Raw genomic sequence first — 19,636 nt, 5'->3', positions numbered from 1 at the left:
TTCTGCCCCTCACTGTGCTCTGGCGCCATAGCTCTGACCCTCCCAACCAAGCAAGTCCTTATGGCCAGAATCCCATGGTCTGAACCTGTGTGCAGCCTCTGCGGGTCTGGCCACACCAGGGACACAAGGAAGCTGGAGCTGTGCACCCTCCAGCCCTGCTCTGCACAAGCAGTGACTGGTGAGAACGGGGAGCTCGCTGGGCTCCTGCACAACAGACACCAACAAGAACCCCAGAGAATAGCACCTCAGAAATTCACCCTGGCCCCGCATTGCCCACGAGGACGTGTCCATGGAGGCTCCCCAGCCAGGCCTCTGAGAAGACAGGGGTGAGCTGATTCAGGGGATTTCTTAGAGCAACCCCTGGTGGTGCTGAAGACCTCCAGCCACCACAACCCAGCACCCTGGGATGCTGAGCTCAGCCATAGCTTCTGACAAAGCCTGGACCACAGGGGAGGGAGGGCCGACAGACCACTCAGCCTCTACACTCCTGAGCAGGCAGGTGTATGTCCAAGAGCACTCAAAACAGCTTAAGGTCCCTCAAACTGGAGTCCGAGAGATCAGCACAGGCCTCTCAGAAGCATCACCTGGTTCTCAAGAGGGTTCGTGCCAGACACTGGACCTTGGCCAAGGCCTCGGTGGAGGCAGGGTCTGGGCTATCAGCACAGCCACCCTTGGGCAGGTCATTGTCAGGCCCAGCCTCAAGGTCAGTCCCCACCTGATCTCCACTGGACAGATGAGCACCAGGTGCTGGGGAGGAGAGCGGGCAGGTAGACAGCCTGGGAAACCAGTGTGGGGCTTCACCCTTGACCCTGCCTGGGAGCACCTGCTGGTGACCTACGGTCCCACTGTCTGTGCAAGGGACTTAGTATAAGGAATGCCTCTCTGTGGGGCTGGTTGAATGGTTTAAGCCACAAAGATGTAACTAAAGCATGACCAAGGGAGCTGGTTAAAAATGAAGACTCTTCAGGGCGCCTGGGCGGCTCAGTCAGTGAAGCCTCTGCCTTCAGCTCAGGTCATGATCCCAGGCTCCTGGGATCAAGTCCCGCATCGGGCTCCCTGCTTGGCAGTAAGCCTGCTTCTCCCTCTGCCTGACTCTCCCCCCGCTTGTGTTCCCTCTCTCCCTGTGTCTCTCTCTGTCAAATAAATAAGTAAAATATATTTTTTAAAGTGCTCGGGTTTCTATATCACACTTTTTTGTTGTTTGTTTTTCTATATCGAACATTTTAGGAAATATTTAAATACCTGTGTTTCACTGTAACTGGTGTCCCTTGTAACCCTACAAGCTTTCCTTCCTGCACTGCCCCATTACATGGCCCCAAAGTGAGGACTTGGAGGAGAGGGGGACTAGAGCCCTTCCGCCGGAGTGGAGATCCTGGCCTGGCTGCCTAGGACCCTTTGTCCTCCAGGAGAAACCAGATGGGGTCCACCTCTGGGGCCTCCAGCGACAGACCTCCTCAGGAGCCCGGCCTGTCCCCTCCGTGGATCTCCACTGAGATTGGAGACACGGGGGCCTCAGCAGGGCGATGGCCAGGAGGTGGGGACGCCCTGCAAGAGCCAGGCCCACAGAGGGCCGGGCTGGGGGCTGTTAGGGAGTGTCCCAGGAGCCTGGCCCCAGGCAGGGCAGGTGACGGGAAAGAGGGAGTCAACAGAACAAATCGGGGTACGGGGCAGAGGAGGCAGGGTACTTCCAAGCTGGAGAGCTGGGGGCCACAGCTGTTCCCCTGAGACAGGAGCCCTGAAACCTGGCAGGTCAAGCCCTGCGTGGAGGGGGTAGGGCCCCAGGCAGCCTGAATGGGAAGCCCCGGGTTTGGGTAGATGACCCGGGGCATAGCCTGTGTGTCCCATGATGAGCAGTGGCCTCTAGGTGGCGGGCGGGAGCCACAGACCAGCTGGCCGGCCCGGTGTCCACCGCCCTCCCCCTAGGGAGGTGCAGTCCATTCTGGCCACAACTGTGAAGCGGACCGAGTAGGACAGAGCGGCCCCCCATGGGTGGGAGCTGCGGGGGCTCCCACCCTCACCAGGGCTAAAGCTGGGGCAGCACCCACCAACCCCAAAACTCAGTATTCCACCGTCAAAGTACTGGTCTGGGGGCCCCCATGAGTCCATGACCCTGGGAACCTTGCTCAGGACGTTCGCAGCCTGCCCCAGACCCCTCATGGACCCTACCTGACCTTGGGAACTTCCTCCTCCAAGAAGCTGCCGGGGGGGGCCCCCTGACCAGCCGGTACGCTCTGAAATCTGCTCCCAGAGGGCGGCATCAAAACCATGGGCTTCTCCTCGAGAGGGCTTACGCAAACCCGCTGTACCCCACTTGGGCCCTCCGCAGGGCTCCGGCCTTCCAGACCCTACCCCGACCCCTCTGCCAACGAAGAACGTCATTTCCTTTCTGACCCCCACATGCAACCGCAGTCCCCGGGGAGACAAAGTTGCTCACAGGCACACACAACGGCCGTGCCTGCGGTCCTCACGCTCGGACGCTCGGAACCACCTTGGACTGCCCGCCAGGTGTCGGTCTCCCAAGGACTGCTCTGCTGGGAGAACAAGGCCTCCCCTCCACCCCCTGCCACGTTCTCAGCCCGGGACACCTAAGAGCTGCTCAGTAAATGTGTGTCTCGTGAAGGGAGGAGAAATCAATAGCAGGCGGGGGAGGGGCAGGAAGGGACCCACGTTTACCAGCCACCACCCAGCAAGGGAGCCCCAAAGACAGGCCCCACCCCCATGCCCAGGGAGGCCAACTCAGAACTGACTTCCCTGTTGCTCTGGGCTGAAGGCCTGAGGCGCGACCCTCCCAGCATCCGATGGGGCCCTCCGCGGAGGACCCGCAGCCTCTCCTGCTGAGATGGGTCGGGGCAGAGGAAGGGGTGGGTGGGGGACAGAGAGCTGAGAGCCAGGTGGCCCTGATGAGGTGATGGGGAGTCAAGGCAGGGCCTTGCCACCAGCTTGGGAGCCTGAGCCATGAAAATGTAGATGTATGGGCGGAGACCCAGGGGCTCCTGATTAGAGGTCAGAGGTGAAGAGAGGTCAGCCAGGAGCAGAGGAGGAGCCCCCGGGGGTGGGAGATCCTCCCCCTGCCTTACTCCAGAGTGCGCTCCTGGACACTCCACAGGCCCACCGCCAGGCGCCTTCCCTCCGTGCCCACGATGGTCCCCCGGGGCAGCCCCCAGAGGAGAGAAGTACACGGACCTGCCCTCAGGAGCGTCCTCTGTGGGAAGCCGGGCCCTGTCCTGGGGCCTCTGACAGCAGCCTGGGAACACCCCAGCGACACCGCCAAGGTCCAGGACCCACAGGCTGAACCACACCTTTGGCCCAGAGGCCTGCCCCTCCCCCACCCTCAGTCCGGAAACATCGGAAGCTCAGGCCATTTATTTTTCTATTTGTGTCCCCCACCCCCTGCCCGCCCCAGGCCGGCCATGACCCAAGCCGGTCGCATCCGCGCTTCCTTTCTGGCTGAGGCAGGGGCCTCGGTGGGAAGGCCCAAGCTGCCGCGCTCACACAGAGCCCCACCTCGCTTCCCGTGGCCCCAGAAGCCCCCACCCATCCCCTGCTACCTTGAGGCAGCTCTCCCCCGGGCCTGGGCACCCAGCTGCTTTTGCTCGCCCCCCAGACCCTCCAGCCCAGCACAGCCACCGCCACAGGGGCTGTGTAGGACTGTGACCCCAGCCAACCCCACCCCACCGCAGCTTCCCTCAGATCCTGGCCTCTGAGGTCAGGCAGGGCAGTGACCAGGGACTGAGATCCGGCAGGAGCCCCTCCCCACCCCCCGCCCCGTCCTAGGAGCTAGCAGATCCGCCACTGCCGCAGCCCTTCCTGGGGCCTCAGTTTCTCAGTCTGCAGAGTGGGAAGAGCTGCCCACCCACAGTAGCATCTTCAGGAAAGTCCCCAGGCCGGCCCAGAGCCCTGGCCCAGTCCCAGCTCCCTCCCCCAGAGGCAGTACTTGGGGGAGCCAGGAGGCATCCCCTAGAGGCCAGCAGCAGCCCTGGCCGCCTGCTCCAGGCTCGAACAATGTGCTTCCCCCACACAATTCCCAGAAACGCAGCCCTCCCTGCCCTGCCCGCCAGCCTGGCGGCCACTCCACCCTCCCCATCCCCAGGGGCCCAGGGGCGGGGGGTGGGGGAGTGGGAGTGGGGGGGGGGGTCCAGGGCTGCGGGTGAAAGGAAGAGGTCTGACTCCCAGGGCACCAAACCACGGGATCCCTGCGGTAGCCTCTCCCATGGGTCTGCGCGCACTACCCCCACTGCCCTCCTGGAAACCCCTCAGGGAGGCAGCCTTCCACTGGGCAGCCAGGAGCAGACCCCATCCACTCCTTTCCTGGTGGTGAGTCCCTCCTTCCTGAGCTGCCCAGGTCCATCTCCACATAGCAGCTCTGCTGAGACTGTAGAAAGCGAAGTCACATCACACCCTCCTCTGCTCAAAACCCTCCTAAGTCATCAACTCTCCCTCAGAGAAAAAGACCTAGACCCCCCCAGGCCTCACACAGCTCCTTGTCCCCTCTCTTCTGCACTCCCTGCTCTTCCCCTATATCAGAACACCTCACTGCCCCAGGGCCTTTGCACATGCAGCTCCCACTGTGTACAACACTCTTTTCCAGGTATCACCTCATCTCTTGTACACGTTCCCTTCTGGGGTTGTCTCCAAAGTTGCGTCACAGAGTGACAGGCCATGCGTACCCGTGACATGGCCCCTCCCTCCCCCACAGCCGGCAGCACCACCGTTCTCCAGAGCACACTTTGCAGCCTGGCACCCCATACTTTGCCTTGTTTCTGGATTTATTGACTGTCCCTGTCCAGCAGAACAGGAGCCCCCTTCCCCAGGCAAGGACTTGGGTCTGTTTTGTTCACTGTCTCCTAGAACAGAGCTGAGTTCACAGCAGGCACTCAATAATGTACGAATGAATGAGAAGGGATGGGTGGTCCCCAAGAACACAGACCTGCCCCCCAGCCCGTTTGGCAGTCCCAGCTGGTTGGGCCATCAAAGCCGCTTGTCACAAAGCTAGGGCAGCAGCAGAAAAGAAACACAAGCTGCAGGGCCCACTGGGGGCTCCGCTCCTTCACTGCACCGTTCCCAGGGCAGCTGAGGACTGTCACCAGAGCCTGGCAGGAGAGCGAAAGAGGCCGGGCCAGCCCAGGCAGGGAGGTCGGGGGGGCACTGCCCGGGACACCCACACAGCCCCACCTCTGCTCCTCCAAAAGCCCCTGAGGAGAGTGGGGCCCAGCTCCTGCAGGACTAGGACACCTGCCCACCCAGATCCCGGGCGCGCTGCCTGGAATAAAGACAGCCATGGTCGCAGGGGCCCCGGGCGCAGATCGGGGGGTCTGCAGGGCCGGGGGGAGGCAGGGCTTAGGGCAGGGGCTCCGGGCCCTCCGGACGACTGGACAGACAGAGTGTCTGGCGCCTGCTCCGCCAGGCCGCCGGCTCCCTCCTCACAGCTGTGGCCTTCCTTCCTGAGCCTCGTTTCCTGGCCCCGCCCTGCTGTTGCCACGGAAACCTAGAGCCTGGTTCCCATGGAGCCCCTGCTGCGCCCGCGGGGCCCACACAGCTCGCCGAAACCCCCAGGACCCACAGGGCCGCCCCGCGCCGCCCCGGGGCTCGCTGCATCCAGCGGCCCCACTCGGCCGGAGCAACAGCCTCTCTTCTACACCAACAGCCCCGGACGCCCTGCGGCATCCCGCGAAGGCCTCCTGCCACAGGCGACCCACGCCTCCCTCCTCACACCCACACGGCCCTGCGCCCCTTCTCCCGAAGGAGCCCCGACCTGTTCCGTCCCGCTGGCCTCCGTCCCCCCCACACACACCCAAAGGCCCACAGCGACCACACCATGTCCCCTCTGCTCCAGACCCTCAGCCAGTCTGACACCCCCACGAGACTACTGACACCCTAGTTCCCAAAACACCTAGCTGGGCCCGAGACCCGGGTCCCCGCCTCTGCCAAGCCTGACCCTTGTGACAGCTGCTGCCGCTGAGCCCAGCACCCACGCCTGCCCCCCGCCCCCCTTCTCAGGAGCAAGGCCCACAGTGTTTGGGAGCCCCGCCATACCAGGCCCAGCATCCTGGGGCTGAGAGCCAGAAGGCTCGGCGGGGCACGAGTCCCAGAGTCCACCTGGACCGGCCTGTCGCTTGGGGAGGGACATGCGCGCCTATACTTCTAGGCCGTTGGGCAGTTCCCTCTGAAGCCCTGACCCCTGGACAGAAGTCAAGGCTGACCCGGCACCTTGCCTTCCCCACCCTCAACCCCAGCCCTTGCAGCAGGGTCTGAAAAAGGAGCTCCAGGATGAGGGCCAGGCCCAGAGCCTCCTGGTCTCAAGGACCCCGAGGTGGGATTCGCACCGAGCAGTCCGGCTCCAAGCCAAGGTCTCAGGACACAGAAGATTCCCCTCCACCTGGACCTGTGTCTGACAGGGACCCTACCCCCACCTTCCAACAGAAGGAGGGTCCGGCCCCGAGGGACTCAGTAATTGGTCCCAGACTCCCGCTCCTGCAGCAGCCGGGGCCAGGCGGGTGGGAGCTTGTGAGGTCTGTGCCCCGGGCAGCGCCTGGGAGGTCTGCCACTCCCAGAGCCCAGCCAATCCCCCACCCAGAGCCACTGAGGGGAGCTGCCCAGCATCCTTTGCAGGCTTCACCCAGAGCCTGGGGGTCTGGTCCTGGCTCATCGAGGGCGCGGCGGGAGGCCAGGGAGGGCAGCGTCCACTCAGCACTCAGCCCGGCCCCACATTGCAGAGAAAGCGTGCCCCTCTATTCCACTTTTCTGTCTGGGGCACCAGGGGCTGCACAAAGGGCCCCCATAAGGGTGGGCAGGAGCCAACCTGGGCCAGGCCAGCCCAAGGTGGGCTCTAGACACACAGAAATGGCCCAGACTCACGAATCACCCCCACTTTGGATGGAGCTGTGCTGTTGGGGACCGCCCCCTTGGTGGGTGTTGAGGGTGAGCGTTTCACTGAGCAGGACCCTCATTCTACCCTGTGGGACCCCCTCTTGTGGCAGAGTTCGGCCGCCACCTGGCTCCTAAGGCCGTGGGCAGACTCCAGCGCTAGACGCTCCAGCAGACAGACACAGACCTTCCCTGTCACACAGACACACACAGACCACACACAAGCACGCAGACACACACATCTGACGCCCCTCCCCCAGGCACCACTGACCACACCCCCCCACCAGCCCTTGCATAGATGGGGTGTGTGTGTGTGTGTGTGTGTGTGTGTGTGTGTCCCCCAGCCCGGGGCTCTAGGGGCAGGGCCACCCCGACTGCAGTTCCCACCCCCCACTGTCTTCCCATCTGGCCAGTAGGTCAGAACCACCGTCCTCACCCTGAGCAGGGCAGCATGCGCACCCACGGAAAGACAGCCTGACTCCGAAGAGGCAGGGAGCCACCCCAGGAGGCTCTCCTCTTGCCCTGCCCAGCCTCAGCCCACAGGACAGGACAGCTGGACACCTGAGCAGCACAGCTCTGCCAAGAGGGAGGGTCGCTGGCTGGTGCTGGGCGAGGTGGCTCTCCTGGGGCGGGGGGGGGTTGGAGGGGAGCTGGAGGGGACCGAGGCTGTGGTCAGGTGATGCCGGATCAGCCTAGATCCATCCTAATGTCGGGGGAGATTGCAGTGGAGGACCCTCAAGGCTCCCTCCCAAGCCCCAGGGACCACCAATCCAAACCAGCTCCCGGCCAGGCTAAGCCAGGCGCCGGTGAGCTCAGAGCGCACCTGGAAGGGTAAAGGCCGTCTCCAGCAGGTGCTGGCTTCTTGGGCCGTCTCTTCAGCCCGGAGTCCTGCTCCCACCCCTGGTGCCCAGTCCACCCACTGACACTGGCCAGGCCGGAGCTGGCCCCACTGGGAGAGGACTGTGCACCTGCCCACCCCAGGGCCCCCCACCCTCCCCTGCCTCCTGGAAAAAGCTGAGCTCTCCCCTAGACCCAGAGAATCCACACCTTGGTGCCTTGACGGCCCCCAGTACATCAGCCCAGTTCTACGTGGTGAATGGGGCTGTGGGGTCTCAGGGATCTCGAAACCAGTCTGGGACACCCAGGGCTTCACTCCTCCAGCTGTCAGACGAGGCCTTCCATGACAGAACCCTCGGCGGAGACAGGATGGACACCCAGCAGCCCTCAGGCTGAGGGACCTCTGTGGGGGCGCTGGTCTTTCCTCAAACCAGGAGGGCTCCTGGGGGCAGCTCAGGAGCTGCCGGTGGGGTGGGGCTGGAGGACACTCCCCATTCACAGCACTAAAAGGGCCAGGGGACTGAGAGCCTCTGGCCACTTAAGCCCAGGGTCACCGATACCTGGGCCCTGAAATGTGGAGCTCCCAGCACTCGGTGGGGAGCGGAGCAGGGCCACACAGATCCTGGGCTGCACACTCATGCCATCCTCAGCAGGGCAACAGTCCTAGGGGAGACCCTTCAGACCCCCCAGTTCCTGGAGCCCAGGCCCCTCCCAGACTTGGAGGAGGCGGGAAGCGCCCCTGGAAACCCACCCAGGCCCAGGGGAGGCCCCCCTTGCCCTCCCCCTCCCCCAAGCCTGGTTCTGGCCTCACTCTACTGCTTGGCCAGGTGGGAGCCCGGCAGGGCGGTGGCCAGGTGCAGCCGGTCCCAGCCCCTCACCCCAGCAGACCGCGGGAGGGGGAGCAAGGCCTGGGACTCTGCACCTTCGGTGGAGGTCCCCACGCCCTCTGGTTTCCCTTCACTCTCTGTGGGTCCAGGGTGTCCAGCGCTCAGGTTCTCCCCGTCTGGAGTGGGCTCTGCTAGTGAGGCAGGGAACGCCAATTCTGTCTTCTTGAGCCCCACGGACAAACCGGGGGCCTCAGAGCCCCCAGTGGTGAAAATTCCACATGTGAGTGTAGGGTTGGGGACGTGATGCGCTGTGGTTACCCAGGACACGCTCCCCCCAGAGACAGGGAACTTTTTCCAGGGTGCCCCCTTCTTTTGAGCTAGACCCCAAGGCTTCTTGGGAAGCCTCCCAAGAACACGGGTTAAAATACGCCCCTGTCCTCCTCCCAGTGTGATTTCATGAGGGGGCGACCGCCCTCCCCCAGAGCCGGTCCGGGGGTCTGACTCCGTGGGTGGGGACGGCAGCTCGTCTCTGAGAGCCGGACAGCCCCAAATGAGGATGCCCCTTCCCCAGCTCCAGCCCGCGGGAGCCGCCCGTTCGCACTCGGGGTGAGGCGGCTGGGGGGGGGGGGTCCCTCGCTCAGAGAGGGCGCGGGGGGCGCGCTGCGCGGAGGAGGCTGCGGTGGAATCCGCCGGGTCGCAGAAGAAAGGGAGCCCCCGGGGAGGGGGCGGCCCCAGCCCGCCCCGCCCCGCCCGGCCCGCCGCCGATTGGCCCCGCGCCGCTATATCTGGGCGCCCACCCGGCTCGCGGCCACCGCCGTCTCCGCCGCCGCCCGCCGCGCCCTCCGCGCCCGCCCCGCGAGTGCCCGCTGTCCGGCCGCCGCGCTCCCGCGCTCCGTTCCGCCCAGGCCGCGCCCAGCTGGAATGCAGAGATCGCCGCCCGGCTACGGCGCACAGGACGACCCGCCCGCCCGCCGCGACTGTGCATGGGCCCCGGGACCCGGGGCCGCCGCTGAGCCGCGCGGCCTCCCCGCCGCCGCCGCCGCCGCCGCCCTCGCCGCGCCCGCCGCCCCCGCCTCGCCGCCCAGCCCGCCGCGCAGCCCGCCGCGCAGCCCCGAGCCGGGGCGCTATGGCCTCAGCCCGGCCGGCCGCGGGGAGCGCCAGGCGGCCGACGAGTCGCGCATCCGGCGGCCCATGAACGCCTTCATGGTGTGGGCGAAGGACGAGCGCAAGCGGCTGGCGCAGCAGAACCCGGACCTGCACAACGCGGTGCTCAGCAAGATGCTGGGTGAGGGGCTCGGGGGCGGCGGGCGCGGGGCGGGCGCGGGGCGGGCGCGGGGCGGGGGGCGGCGTGGGGGGACCCGGAGCGGGGCTGGGCCGGGGCGGGCGGGGGAGGGGGCCGCGCCCCACCCTCGCGGTGCGCGCCCGGGGTCCCGCGCCCGCCCGACGGCAGCTGACCCGCGCCCGCCGCCCCGCAGGCAAGGCGTGGAAGGAGCTGAGCGCGGCGGAGAAGCGGCCCTTCGTGGAGGAGGCGGAACGGCTGCGGGTGCAGCACCTGCGGGACCACCCCAACTACAAGTACCGGCCGCGCCGCAAGAAGCAGGCGCGCAAGGCCCGGCGGCTGGAGCCCGGCCTCCTGCTCCCGGGCCTGGCGCCCCCGCCGCCCCCGCCGCCGCCGCCGCCCGAGCCCTTCCCCGCGGCGCCTGGCCCGGCGCGCGCCTTCCGCGAGCTGCCGCCGCTGGGCGCCGAGTTCGACGGCCTGGGGCTGCCCACGCCCGAGCGCTCGCCGCTGGACGGCCTGGAGCCCGGGGAGGCCGCCTTCTTCCCGCCGCCCGCGGCGCCCGAGGACTGCGCGCTGCGAGCCTTCCGCGCGCCCTACGCCCCCTCCGAGCTGCCCCGGGAGCCCGGCGGCTGCTACGGTGCGCCCTTGGCCGAGGCGCTCAGGACCGCGCCCGCGCCCGCTGCGCCGCTCTCCGGCCTCTACTACGGCGCCCTGGGCGCGCCCGCACCGGGCCCGTTCCCCGGCCCGCTGTCGCCGCCGCCCGAGGCCCCCCCGCCCGAGGCCGCCGAGACGCTGGGCCCCGCCGCCGACCTGTGGGCCGACGTGGACCTCACCGAGTTCGACCAGTACCTCAACTGCAGCCGGACTCGGCCCGACGCCGCCGGGCTCCCGTACCACGTGGCGCTGGCCAAGCTGGGCCCGCGGGCCATGTCCTGCCCGGAGGAGAGCAGCCTGATCGCCGCGCTGTCCGACGCCAGCAGCGCGGTCTACTACAGCGCCTGCATCTCGGGCTAGGCGGCCGGCGGCCCCGGGCCCGCGCCCCGCTTGCTCCCCGCCGCGGGCGCGACGGTATTGCTGTGCACCCCCGCTCTGTCCCTCTCGCAGGCGCAGGGCTCGGCCGCGCCGGGGGCGCCCTGCAAGGGCGGTTCCCGCCCGTCCTGGGGCTCTTCCAGGAAGCCCAGGCCTAGGACCTGTTGGCTGGCCCGGCCAGGGCAGTTCTTGAAGCGTCGCATTCTTTTCTGGCAGTGTATTTTCTAGAACCAGGCTGTATTTTTTACTTCGCCTTTTTTATATACTTAATACAATATATTTAATTTTTAATTAAACTTTTAAACTTTTTCTTCCAAGGGGTTTCAGTGACCAAAAGCACCCATGTAGCGAGGCTCTTTAAATATGAAGAGTACCACTATTTGTCTGCCTTAAAGCAGGAGCAGGAGCTGGGTCGCCCCTGAGCCAGGCGAGGCCACAATAAAGTGACTGGCTCTCTCCTCTGAACACCTGTGGTCTTTGGGGGAGGGGGAGCGGGGCACTTAATGATCCTGGCGGTGCCCTTCCCCCACAGAGCCCCCCCAGCTTGGGTCCCAAAGCACCCACTTCTCCAACCTTCCAGGCTAGCTGGCAGATGGAGCTGGTGGACCCACGAGGTGTGGGCGCTCCCCACCCTCCCAGACTTGCATTCCCCTCCTGTCCCACACCCCATTTTAACTGAAGCCTGAAAGGGGTCGGAAATCCCCCCCCCACCGTGTTTCGTCATCCTCGTCTCTTTAAAATTCCAGGTGTAAATAACTACATACATACATACATAAAATAAAAATAAATAAATACATAACTAAAACTTTCTTCAAACCCAGGCACTACTGCTCAGGTCTGTCCTCTCCAAGGGGGTTGGCCTGTGACAGCTGTAACAGACATGGCACCCTGGAGCCCCGTCTGTCATTTTTAAACCAGAGTCCCCAGAGGGGGCAGCAGCACGATGGCCATGCTGCTCCCCACAGTAACCTCCCCAGGCTCTACTAGGGACAGGTCAACGACCGACCGGAGGCTCAGGCCTCTCCCATGGAACCCTCCCCCACTTGCAGCAGAACTGGACACCCCTCTCTCCAGATTCCTTGGTCCCCAGTCCCTCATGGGGAGCTGATCGCGGACACCCTGATGTGGAAAGGTCGCTCACAGCTCAGTGTCCCGTGTGTGTGGGAGTCACGGGGTTCTCCGGACGCTGCCTGTGCTCCAGGACGGCCAGCAAGCCGGCTACCCAGACATGTGTGTGCAGAAGTCTCCCAGCATGGCTGTAACCTTGTGACCATGGGTGTGTGTGTGTCCCCACATCTGGTGCTGCTGCCTCAGTGTGTGTGTGTGACCCTGTGCGTCTGTGTGTGTCTGTCCCGAGTCTGCGGCTGGGTGTGTGTGTGTCCCCACATCTGGTGCTGCTGCCTCAGTGTGTGTGTGTGTGTGTGTGTGTGTGTGGCAGGGGCGGTGAACAGGCTGTGGGACTGTTTTTACAGGTATCCAGGCTCTCGGGGGCAGTGACGTCACCTCTGGCATTGACTGGCCAGAGCTCCCCACCGAGCGGACAGAGCCTGGGGACCGCTGTACCTGAGCCCCCCAGGCCCACCCCATCAGCAGCTGGTCCAGAAAATCCAAAGACAGAGCCAGAGGCATGAAGGAACAGAACCAGACAAGGCAGGAGATGAACTCATAAGTGCAGAGAGACACCCAGGGTGGTGGGGGGACACATACAGTCCACAGGACGCCAAGGACACTGCTCCTTCCGAGTATGCATAATAAGTATGGTACCTGGCAGGGACACGGAGGCACAAAGGTGGGGCCGGTCCAGCCACGTCTGTCGTGGGCTTGGAGGGGAGGGCACTGAGGCCACAGTGCCGAGTCCTCGGCTTGTGTGTGGAGACCAACGTGCAGGGCCCATGAGTGTAGGTCACCAGCTCTTGTGGCCTCCTGCTCTGCTCTGGGCCCACCCCTTAGTGGTGGGCCAGCTGACCTGACCCCTAGCGTCCTGCATTGGCTGAGCCAAAGCATGCCCCACTGTGGGGACCCAGGAGCCTCTGACCCAGGTGTGGACCTCCCCTCCACATGCTGCACCCACTGGCCAGGGCAGAAAGGAGGCAGCACCAGTCCAGATTGTCCCGTTGTGTGAACAAGACCCACTGAGGACCTCCGGCCTCGGCTGAACCACTGTCCCCCATCCCACCTGTTGTCTACCGCAGAGACACCCACTGCAGAGACACCGCAGATGAGCAGACATGGCCAGCTGTGTCTCCCCTGTTTCCTGGCACAGGCTGGAGTCATAGTCTCCCCTCCCCCATTCTGGGCTCCTCAGACCGCCCCACCCAGAGGGTCCCCCCTTCCAGGGCCGGTGGGGTCAGTGGGATGCGGGGGAGCCACAAGGGTGCCCCCCAGGGGGACAGCAGGAACCATTGCCCCAGTAGGGAGAAGGCAGAGAGCTTGACACCTGGAAGCCCCTCCCCCCGTGGGAGGGCAGTGGGGGCCCAGTTTAGAGCAGGCCCCATGGCCAGGGGCTGGCGGAGTCCAGGAGCAGAATGGGAACAGGAGAGGGCCGCCCACAGAGAGCAGCTGTTTCCAATAGCAGCTCCTCCGCGGTGGTGGGCTGGCACAGGAGGGCGGGGAGGGGTCTCCTCGAAGGACCCCGGCCCAGCGCCCTGCCTGGGGCCCTCTCTGAGGGGCCTGACTTGGCCCCCTCAGGAGGGAGCAGCGCCCCCCCCCCACCTGCCCCGGTGTAGGACACAGCCCCTGGGGCCTTGGGGGCTCCAGCCCTGGGTCAGGTTTCCCACTGCTCACCCTCCTGGCTCCACCCACCTGCCTCCTGGAGGGTCAGAGAAGGGAAGTCCCCACCCCCAGCCCCCGCTGAGTCAGGCTGGCCAGGAACAGACTCTGGCCTAGGGCCTGGCGGGAAGTCCCAGCAGCCCTGGCTGGCACGGGCTACAGCTCCCACACCCAGGTCCCAGCCGGGCCCAGGTGTCGTGCCCTCCCCAGCAAACAGCCCAGGGGAGGAAGTCAGGGAGGCGGGGGCACGGAACGGGTTAGGGGCACCCTCTCTCCAGTAGACACACTTGGGGACACCACACACACCTCCAGCCGCACAGCCTACCAGGAGACACATCAGGGCCCAGGCTGAGCTCGGATGCCCCACCCCAGCATGGGCAAGGACGGACCTACAGCACACTCCTCTCCGCTGGACACACACCAGGACAGTCAGCCGCTGAGCCACACCCTACAAGTCCTGCCCGGGACTCCGAGTCCGGGCAGCTTCGAGCTGGAGTCCGCCCTTGGAGACAGAGCTGTAAGGCCACGTGGCCTCCACGCCTCTCCTCCCAACGTTCGCCTCGACAAGAAGCCCTCCGGGGTGAGTGGCCACACGCAGCCCTCCGGGCCCCCCACCCCCTTCTCTGTGGACTGGCCTGTTCTGCACGTGGCACAGAAACGAAACCGAACGTGCATTAAGAGTGCGACATCTTCAAGGCTCGTCCGTGGTGTCGTGTCTTCCGCTCCGTTGCGAGGCTGAACCGTACCCCTCTGTGTGACCAGACCGTGCCGGCCGGCCGTCGGGCACAGCGGTTTTGCGTGACGTGTGTGTTTTCATGAAAATTGCACACATTTATACGTGTGGGCAGGTGGGCTAAGCACATCAGAGCCCTATGCTACTGCAGCTGCCCCCAGAAGGGGGGTCCGGAGCAGCTGACCTGCAAACCCAACAGCCCAGCCCAAGCCTCAGTCTGAGTCCTCCCCACATCCTGCCCCACTCCTGCCCCAGGCTGAGGAGGGGCCCCAAGGACCAGGCTCCAGTCCACAGAGGGTCTCGGCCAGGTGTGTGGGAATCCCTGGCCCAGGATTGGCGAGAGGGAACGCCAAGGCTCCTCCTCATTGTGTGCACATGCCTCCTGGGCTCCCTCCCCACCTGGAGCCCGCGTGGACACCAGGTGGGGTTCCGCTGGCTCGGCGCGGTGGGAGCTCCCCACCCTCCACATGTCTCCTGGGGTCCCACTCTGTCCCCCAGGACACAGCCCTGTCTCCATGACCCTGCCTCATGCCCCACCACCCCGGCCCAACCCTCACTACCCAAACCTGTGCCCCAGGACCCCGCCTTGCACTCCACGCTCCTGCCAGCCTACGCGCCGAGAAAACAGGAAGGGGTGCGCGGCGGCGGCAATGCAAGGAGGTGCAGGAAGTGGACGCCGGGTGCGGCGCTTATCTTGGGCCCCAGCTGGGGACCCCTGGCCTCACGCCCCGCACAGGCCCGGTGCACTGGAGGACGGGAACTGCGCACCTGGCGAGGAGCCCCAGCCACCTCCCCTCAGGGGACAAGGGTCCCAAGTGGGCTCTAGGGGCAGGACCCTACGGAGCCAGGCTGTGCCGCTGCACAGACGTGAGCAGAGGTCCCCTCGAGACACAGCTCAGGGTACCCAGCGGGCTCAGCGGGAAGAGCCTGCCCCTCTCCATCTCGGGGTCGTGAGCTCAAGCCCCATATTGGACGGAGCCATTACTATAAAATATGAACTTAAAACAGACCAAAAAATCCCAGCCACAGCCCAGAGGTGACCCAGGGACCAGCGTCCAATCCCAAACTGGCCCACCTCCCCCACAATACACTCCCCTTCCCAGGTCCTGACCTGCCCATTTCCCCCCAAACAAGGACTCACTTCCCCCAGCAAGCGTTAACCCCTGCTGGTTCTTCAGAAGGAAGGCCGTGGAGGTGGGCTTCGCTGGGGTTGGAGGGATAATGGTGGTTGTTTTCGTCTGTGTTTACAAAGCCGGGTCTTTTCCTCGGGAGGGGACAGGATGCGGACTGTCCCTGGGAGCCCCCCAGGGTCCTGCAGGCTGCTGGCAGGGACAATGGGCTCCAGCACCTGGCATCCCCCTCCCCCCAGCCCTGAGCACTGGCTTTGCTTCCTGGAGCCCGGGACGTGTTTGTTCCCGCACCAACTCCAGCTGGCCCAGGCCGCCTCCTTGCACACCTGCAGGCCGGGGGCCCACCCGCGGTCTCACACGCAGGGGCCCAGTGCCGGCCAGGCCAGCGCACCCTTCAGCTCTGGGCGCAGATGCTTCCTCCGGCCAGAGCGTGAGCCCACGCCCCCTTGGCGCCCATTGCCAGGTGCAGGGCCTGGCGAGCTCCCATCCTGTCCCGAGGCGCACGGGAAGCGCATCTGCCCAGGGTCTGGGCGCGGGCGATGCTCGGCTTTCCCACCACCTCCCCTTGCGCCGATGGAGGGACCCCTGAGGGAGGCACGTGGAGGAGGAAGGGGCCTCTGAAGGGTCAGCACGCGGAGCTGGATGGACCCCCCCCATGTGGTCTTTGGCGCCTGCAGAGAGGCAGAGGTGGGGAAGGGGGCGGGGAGAGAGGAGCGGGTGGTCAGGGTGGGGAACACACAAGTGGCAGAGGCGGGATGAACGTTTGGTTTTCCAATCCAGGGCCGGGTTTGCCAGGCGCCCGTGTTCCAGATGTTCTTTCAAAAGCTCCCCGTCTGGGGAGGCTGCGGGACACAGGCTCCCCTTCAAAGTCGGCCTGGCCCCCTCCTTCTGGCGCTGCACACGGGGGGTCTGGCTCCCCGGCTTCAGGAAGTTGCACAACCCTGGCCTGTGCCCCGCAGCCCCATCTCCCACCCTGGCACGGCCCCTCCTTCAGGGACCCAGCCCCCACCTCCCTGGAAGCAGCTGAGAAGGAGCTAGACCGGAGGGGATGCCACGGCTGAAGCCCCCGAGCCGACCACGAGCCTGCCCCAGACGGCGGCAAGGAGGGGCGCGCTGCACAGCTTTGTCCCTGTCTGTGTCCCTGCACCTCTGCTGGCTCCGGTCCGATCCAGCCTGCGGTTCTGTGCTGTGGTGGGCCACAAGGAGAGTCTCGGAGCTGAACACACAAGCAAACAGCATGGGGTCTGAGCGAGCAACCCTGGCTGGCCCTCTGCTCTCTGTGTCTTGGCGGGTCACGGTGGCTCTCCTCCTGCCCCAAGGCCGGCTCTGGCTGGGATACCCTCACCCTGGGCCAGTGGACTTTGTCCCAGGAGCCAGAAGCCCAACTTGCTGCCATCCTATGTGAGCCACAACATGGCCATGGTGGGATGGTGGCCCCAGGAGAGAGAGGGCCACCTCCCAGCGCCCGTGGGTCGGGGCTTATATAGAAAAAAGGCTCTTGGTAGGTGTGTCTCGGGATCTTGAGATCATCCTGGTTCACGCAGGTTGCCCGTAGCCTGTGGGCAAAGAGCCTCCTAAGAAGGAGGAGGCTGGGACCCCCGGAGGACTCAGTCGATGAAGCGTCTGCCTTTGGCTCAGGTCATGATCCTGGGGTCCTGGGATCGAGCCCTGCTTGGGGCTCCCTGCTCAGCAGGAACTTCTCCCTCTCCCACTCCCCCTGCCTGTGTTCCGTCTCTCACTGTGTCTCTCTGTCAAATAAATAAATACAATCTTCACACACACACACACACAAACCCAAAAGGAAAAGGCTCCGTGGAGGAGGGAGCCTGCCGTGGCTGTGGGAAGCCGGGCTGGATGTGGCCCAGGATGGAGCACAGCCCGACGACAGCCTGACTTCCAGCCCGTGACAATGACTTCGGGCCTCTGGACCACGAGGGAAGAAATCTCTACTGTGCTAAACCACACCATTTGTGACCGTCACAGCAGCCCCAGGATGCTGATACAGATGGTGTGCGATTTGGGGAAAAGGGTCTCGGTCTCCACACCTACGATGCTGGCCTGTTATCAAGCGGTTGGCAAGACGACGTGTGGGTCTCCGCCGGGCATGGAGGCTGCTCACTCGAGCGAAAGGCCAGGAGGACAGGGTCGGGTGGGGATCGGGGCTCACGCTGAGAACACGTCAGGTGCGACACTGGGGGCGCTGGGTTCAGCCGGCTCAGGCTACAGGCCTCCAGTCCCTGCCCCAACAAGTTCACCTTGCCAGGGCAAACCAGAGTTAGACTTCAGGAGGGCTGCCTGGAAGAGGGGGGCTCTGCCAGGCAGGGGGGCTGGGCCAGGTCCAGGACACGCACCTGTGTGTCCATCCTCATGGCCAGCCTCTCAGCACACCCATGCGTGCACACTCACACTCACACACTCACACACACACAACCACATGGGTTCTGGTTGGAGCCTCCAGGGAGAACAGTAGGGTCAGTGTGCCCGTTCACGGGGTCGTGGTCTAGGACTCAGGATTGTGTCCCTTAAACTCTGAGGCCTCTGCTCCCTTTCCTGTTGCCCCCCACCCCAGCTGTTGCTCAGCCTTGGCAGATGGAGGGGCTGCCCCCTCGCCAGCCACCCCTCCCAGGAACGGCCTGGTTGCTCTCAGCAGTGGGAAGGGGGAACCGTGGGTGGACAGTAGGCCTGACGCCCCAAAGGTTGTGCTCTGATGCCACTTGGGGAGGAATGCTGTCGTCTCAGGCTCTGGGTCTGGGCCGGACGTCGGTGCAGGGAGACTGTTGGCAAACAGGAGCAGGGTGGGGGCCTCCATGGAGAGCCTGTCCCCCTCCTGTTCCTACACCCACACCCTTACACTCTCTTACTGACTTTCCGCCCTCAACTTGGTGGCCCCCTAACTGATGCTCCAACCAAACTGGGACTTTTCCTGCCACCCCGACATGCAGGCAAGGGCAGAGGAGTCCAGCGAAGGGGGCCACAACACCCATGTCCGCTCCTCCGTCAGGCCTCTCCAAGCCTACACGAGGACACACCCAGGCACTCAGGCCAGGACCCTGGCATTGCCTGGGTCACTCCTCACCCGCCCAGGTCCAAACCACCTTCTTTGGCCCCACCTCCACCACATGGCCCCAAACCCCACATTCCATGTCCGTGCAAGCCATAGGGTTCTTTCATGATCTGGACTCCAGCACCCACCCACCCTCCGCTTAGACCCTCCAGCCCTGGGCTGCTTTCTCAGCCCGACTGAGCCTCCTCCTGTGGCCTCGAGCTCCAGACCATGGCACACGCACAGAGCGTGGGCTGCAGACACCTGAGCCGTGGAATGCTCCACGGGGCACAGGGTACCTGCACCGTAGGTGTCCCCCTCACCGCGACAGGGCCCCCAGGGCAGCTGCACACTGTGGTGGCAGGCGACTGACGGTCCCCTGAGGTCTGGGAAGCTTGGCTCCCTGCCCCGCGCACAGGGCGCACATGGGCCGTAACCATGCTCCGGGCCTGGGTCTTGCCCAGCTCTTCTTAAGGCTTCGGGACAAGGGATGACCTCCCAGGGCCTGGGTCTCATCAGGGACCCTTGTTCCGTCGCACAGACTGAATGTGCTCACACGTGTGCGGCGGGGAGCTGGGTCCAGGTCAGCTAGTCCAGCTCTTCACGTTGTGCTAGTGGGGACTGCCCCGCCACCGCGGCCTTCTGGACCCCCCGCTTGTCTCTGCTCTGCCAGGGTACCCCAGAGGCAAGGCCTGCTCTGGTGCCTGCTGGGTCTGTCCAGCGTCCACAGAAGAGTGTGATGGGTGTTGGGTCCACCAGGCGTCCTCCTTGGCCAGGGGCTCTCTCTAGCTGACCCACTCTCCCTCCCCATCGGGTGTGATTGGGGAGGGGGCCGTGCACACCCCCGTCTCTGCGTCTGTGGCTGGGGGCGTCCAGGGTCAGCCCCGCACCCTGCCAGGCAAACATACGGTCCCAGAGCACAAGAGTGGATCCCTGACCAGCCTGTCCGCGTCCAGAGAGGGGGCGGTGGCCGCAGGAAACGGCCTGGCCCCACTTGCAGCCAGGGCCAGCGACTCCGGCTTCCCTTCAGGCCCGTTTCCTTTATCCGGTTGTTTTGCTCTGGATTCACAAAGCTCGGCCTTCTCTTCCCCTCCGTGTCCGCCCCTTCCCCCACTCCAGAGCGGA

The 19,636-nt window shown here is 65.0% G+C and overlaps 1 protein-coding gene across 1 annotated transcript; it reads left to right on the top strand.

Moving 5' to 3' along the window:
• Nucleotides 1-9,341: 9,341 nt before the first annotated feature.
• On the top strand, nucleotides 9,342-11,146 carry SOX18 (SRY-box transcription factor 18). The gene is made up of 2 exons (XM_082745816.1): nucleotides 9,342-9,813; nucleotides 10,004-11,146. Exons 1-2 carry the CDS (start codon nucleotides 9,450-9,452, stop codon nucleotides 10,819-10,821), a joined length of 1,182 nt encoding a protein of 393 aa, XP_082601942.1. The 5' UTR covers nucleotides 9,342-9,449; the 3' UTR covers nucleotides 10,822-11,146.
• Nucleotides 11,147-19,636: the final 8,490 nt, after the last annotated feature.

This window comes from Mustela nivalis (genome assembly GCF_964662115.1).
Source record: "Mustela nivalis genome assembly, chromosome: 8".
In the NCBI taxonomy this organism is placed as follows: Eukaryota; Metazoa; Chordata; class Mammalia; order Carnivora; family Mustelidae; genus Mustela; species Mustela nivalis.
Note: the sequence above shows the minus strand (reverse complement) of the source record. Positions and strands in the feature narration are given on the sequence as shown.

Excerpts from the sequence above, each read along its gene's own strand:
- SOX18 (XM_082745816.1), top strand. The coding sequence starts at position 9,450 with ATGCAGAGATCGCCGCCCGGCTACGGCGCACAGGACGACCCGCCCGCC. Across the intron at positions 9,814-10,003 it reads GGTGCTCAGCAAGATGCTGG|GCAAGGCGTGGAAGGAGCTG; the intron begins GTGAGGGGCTCG and ends GCCGCCCCGCAG.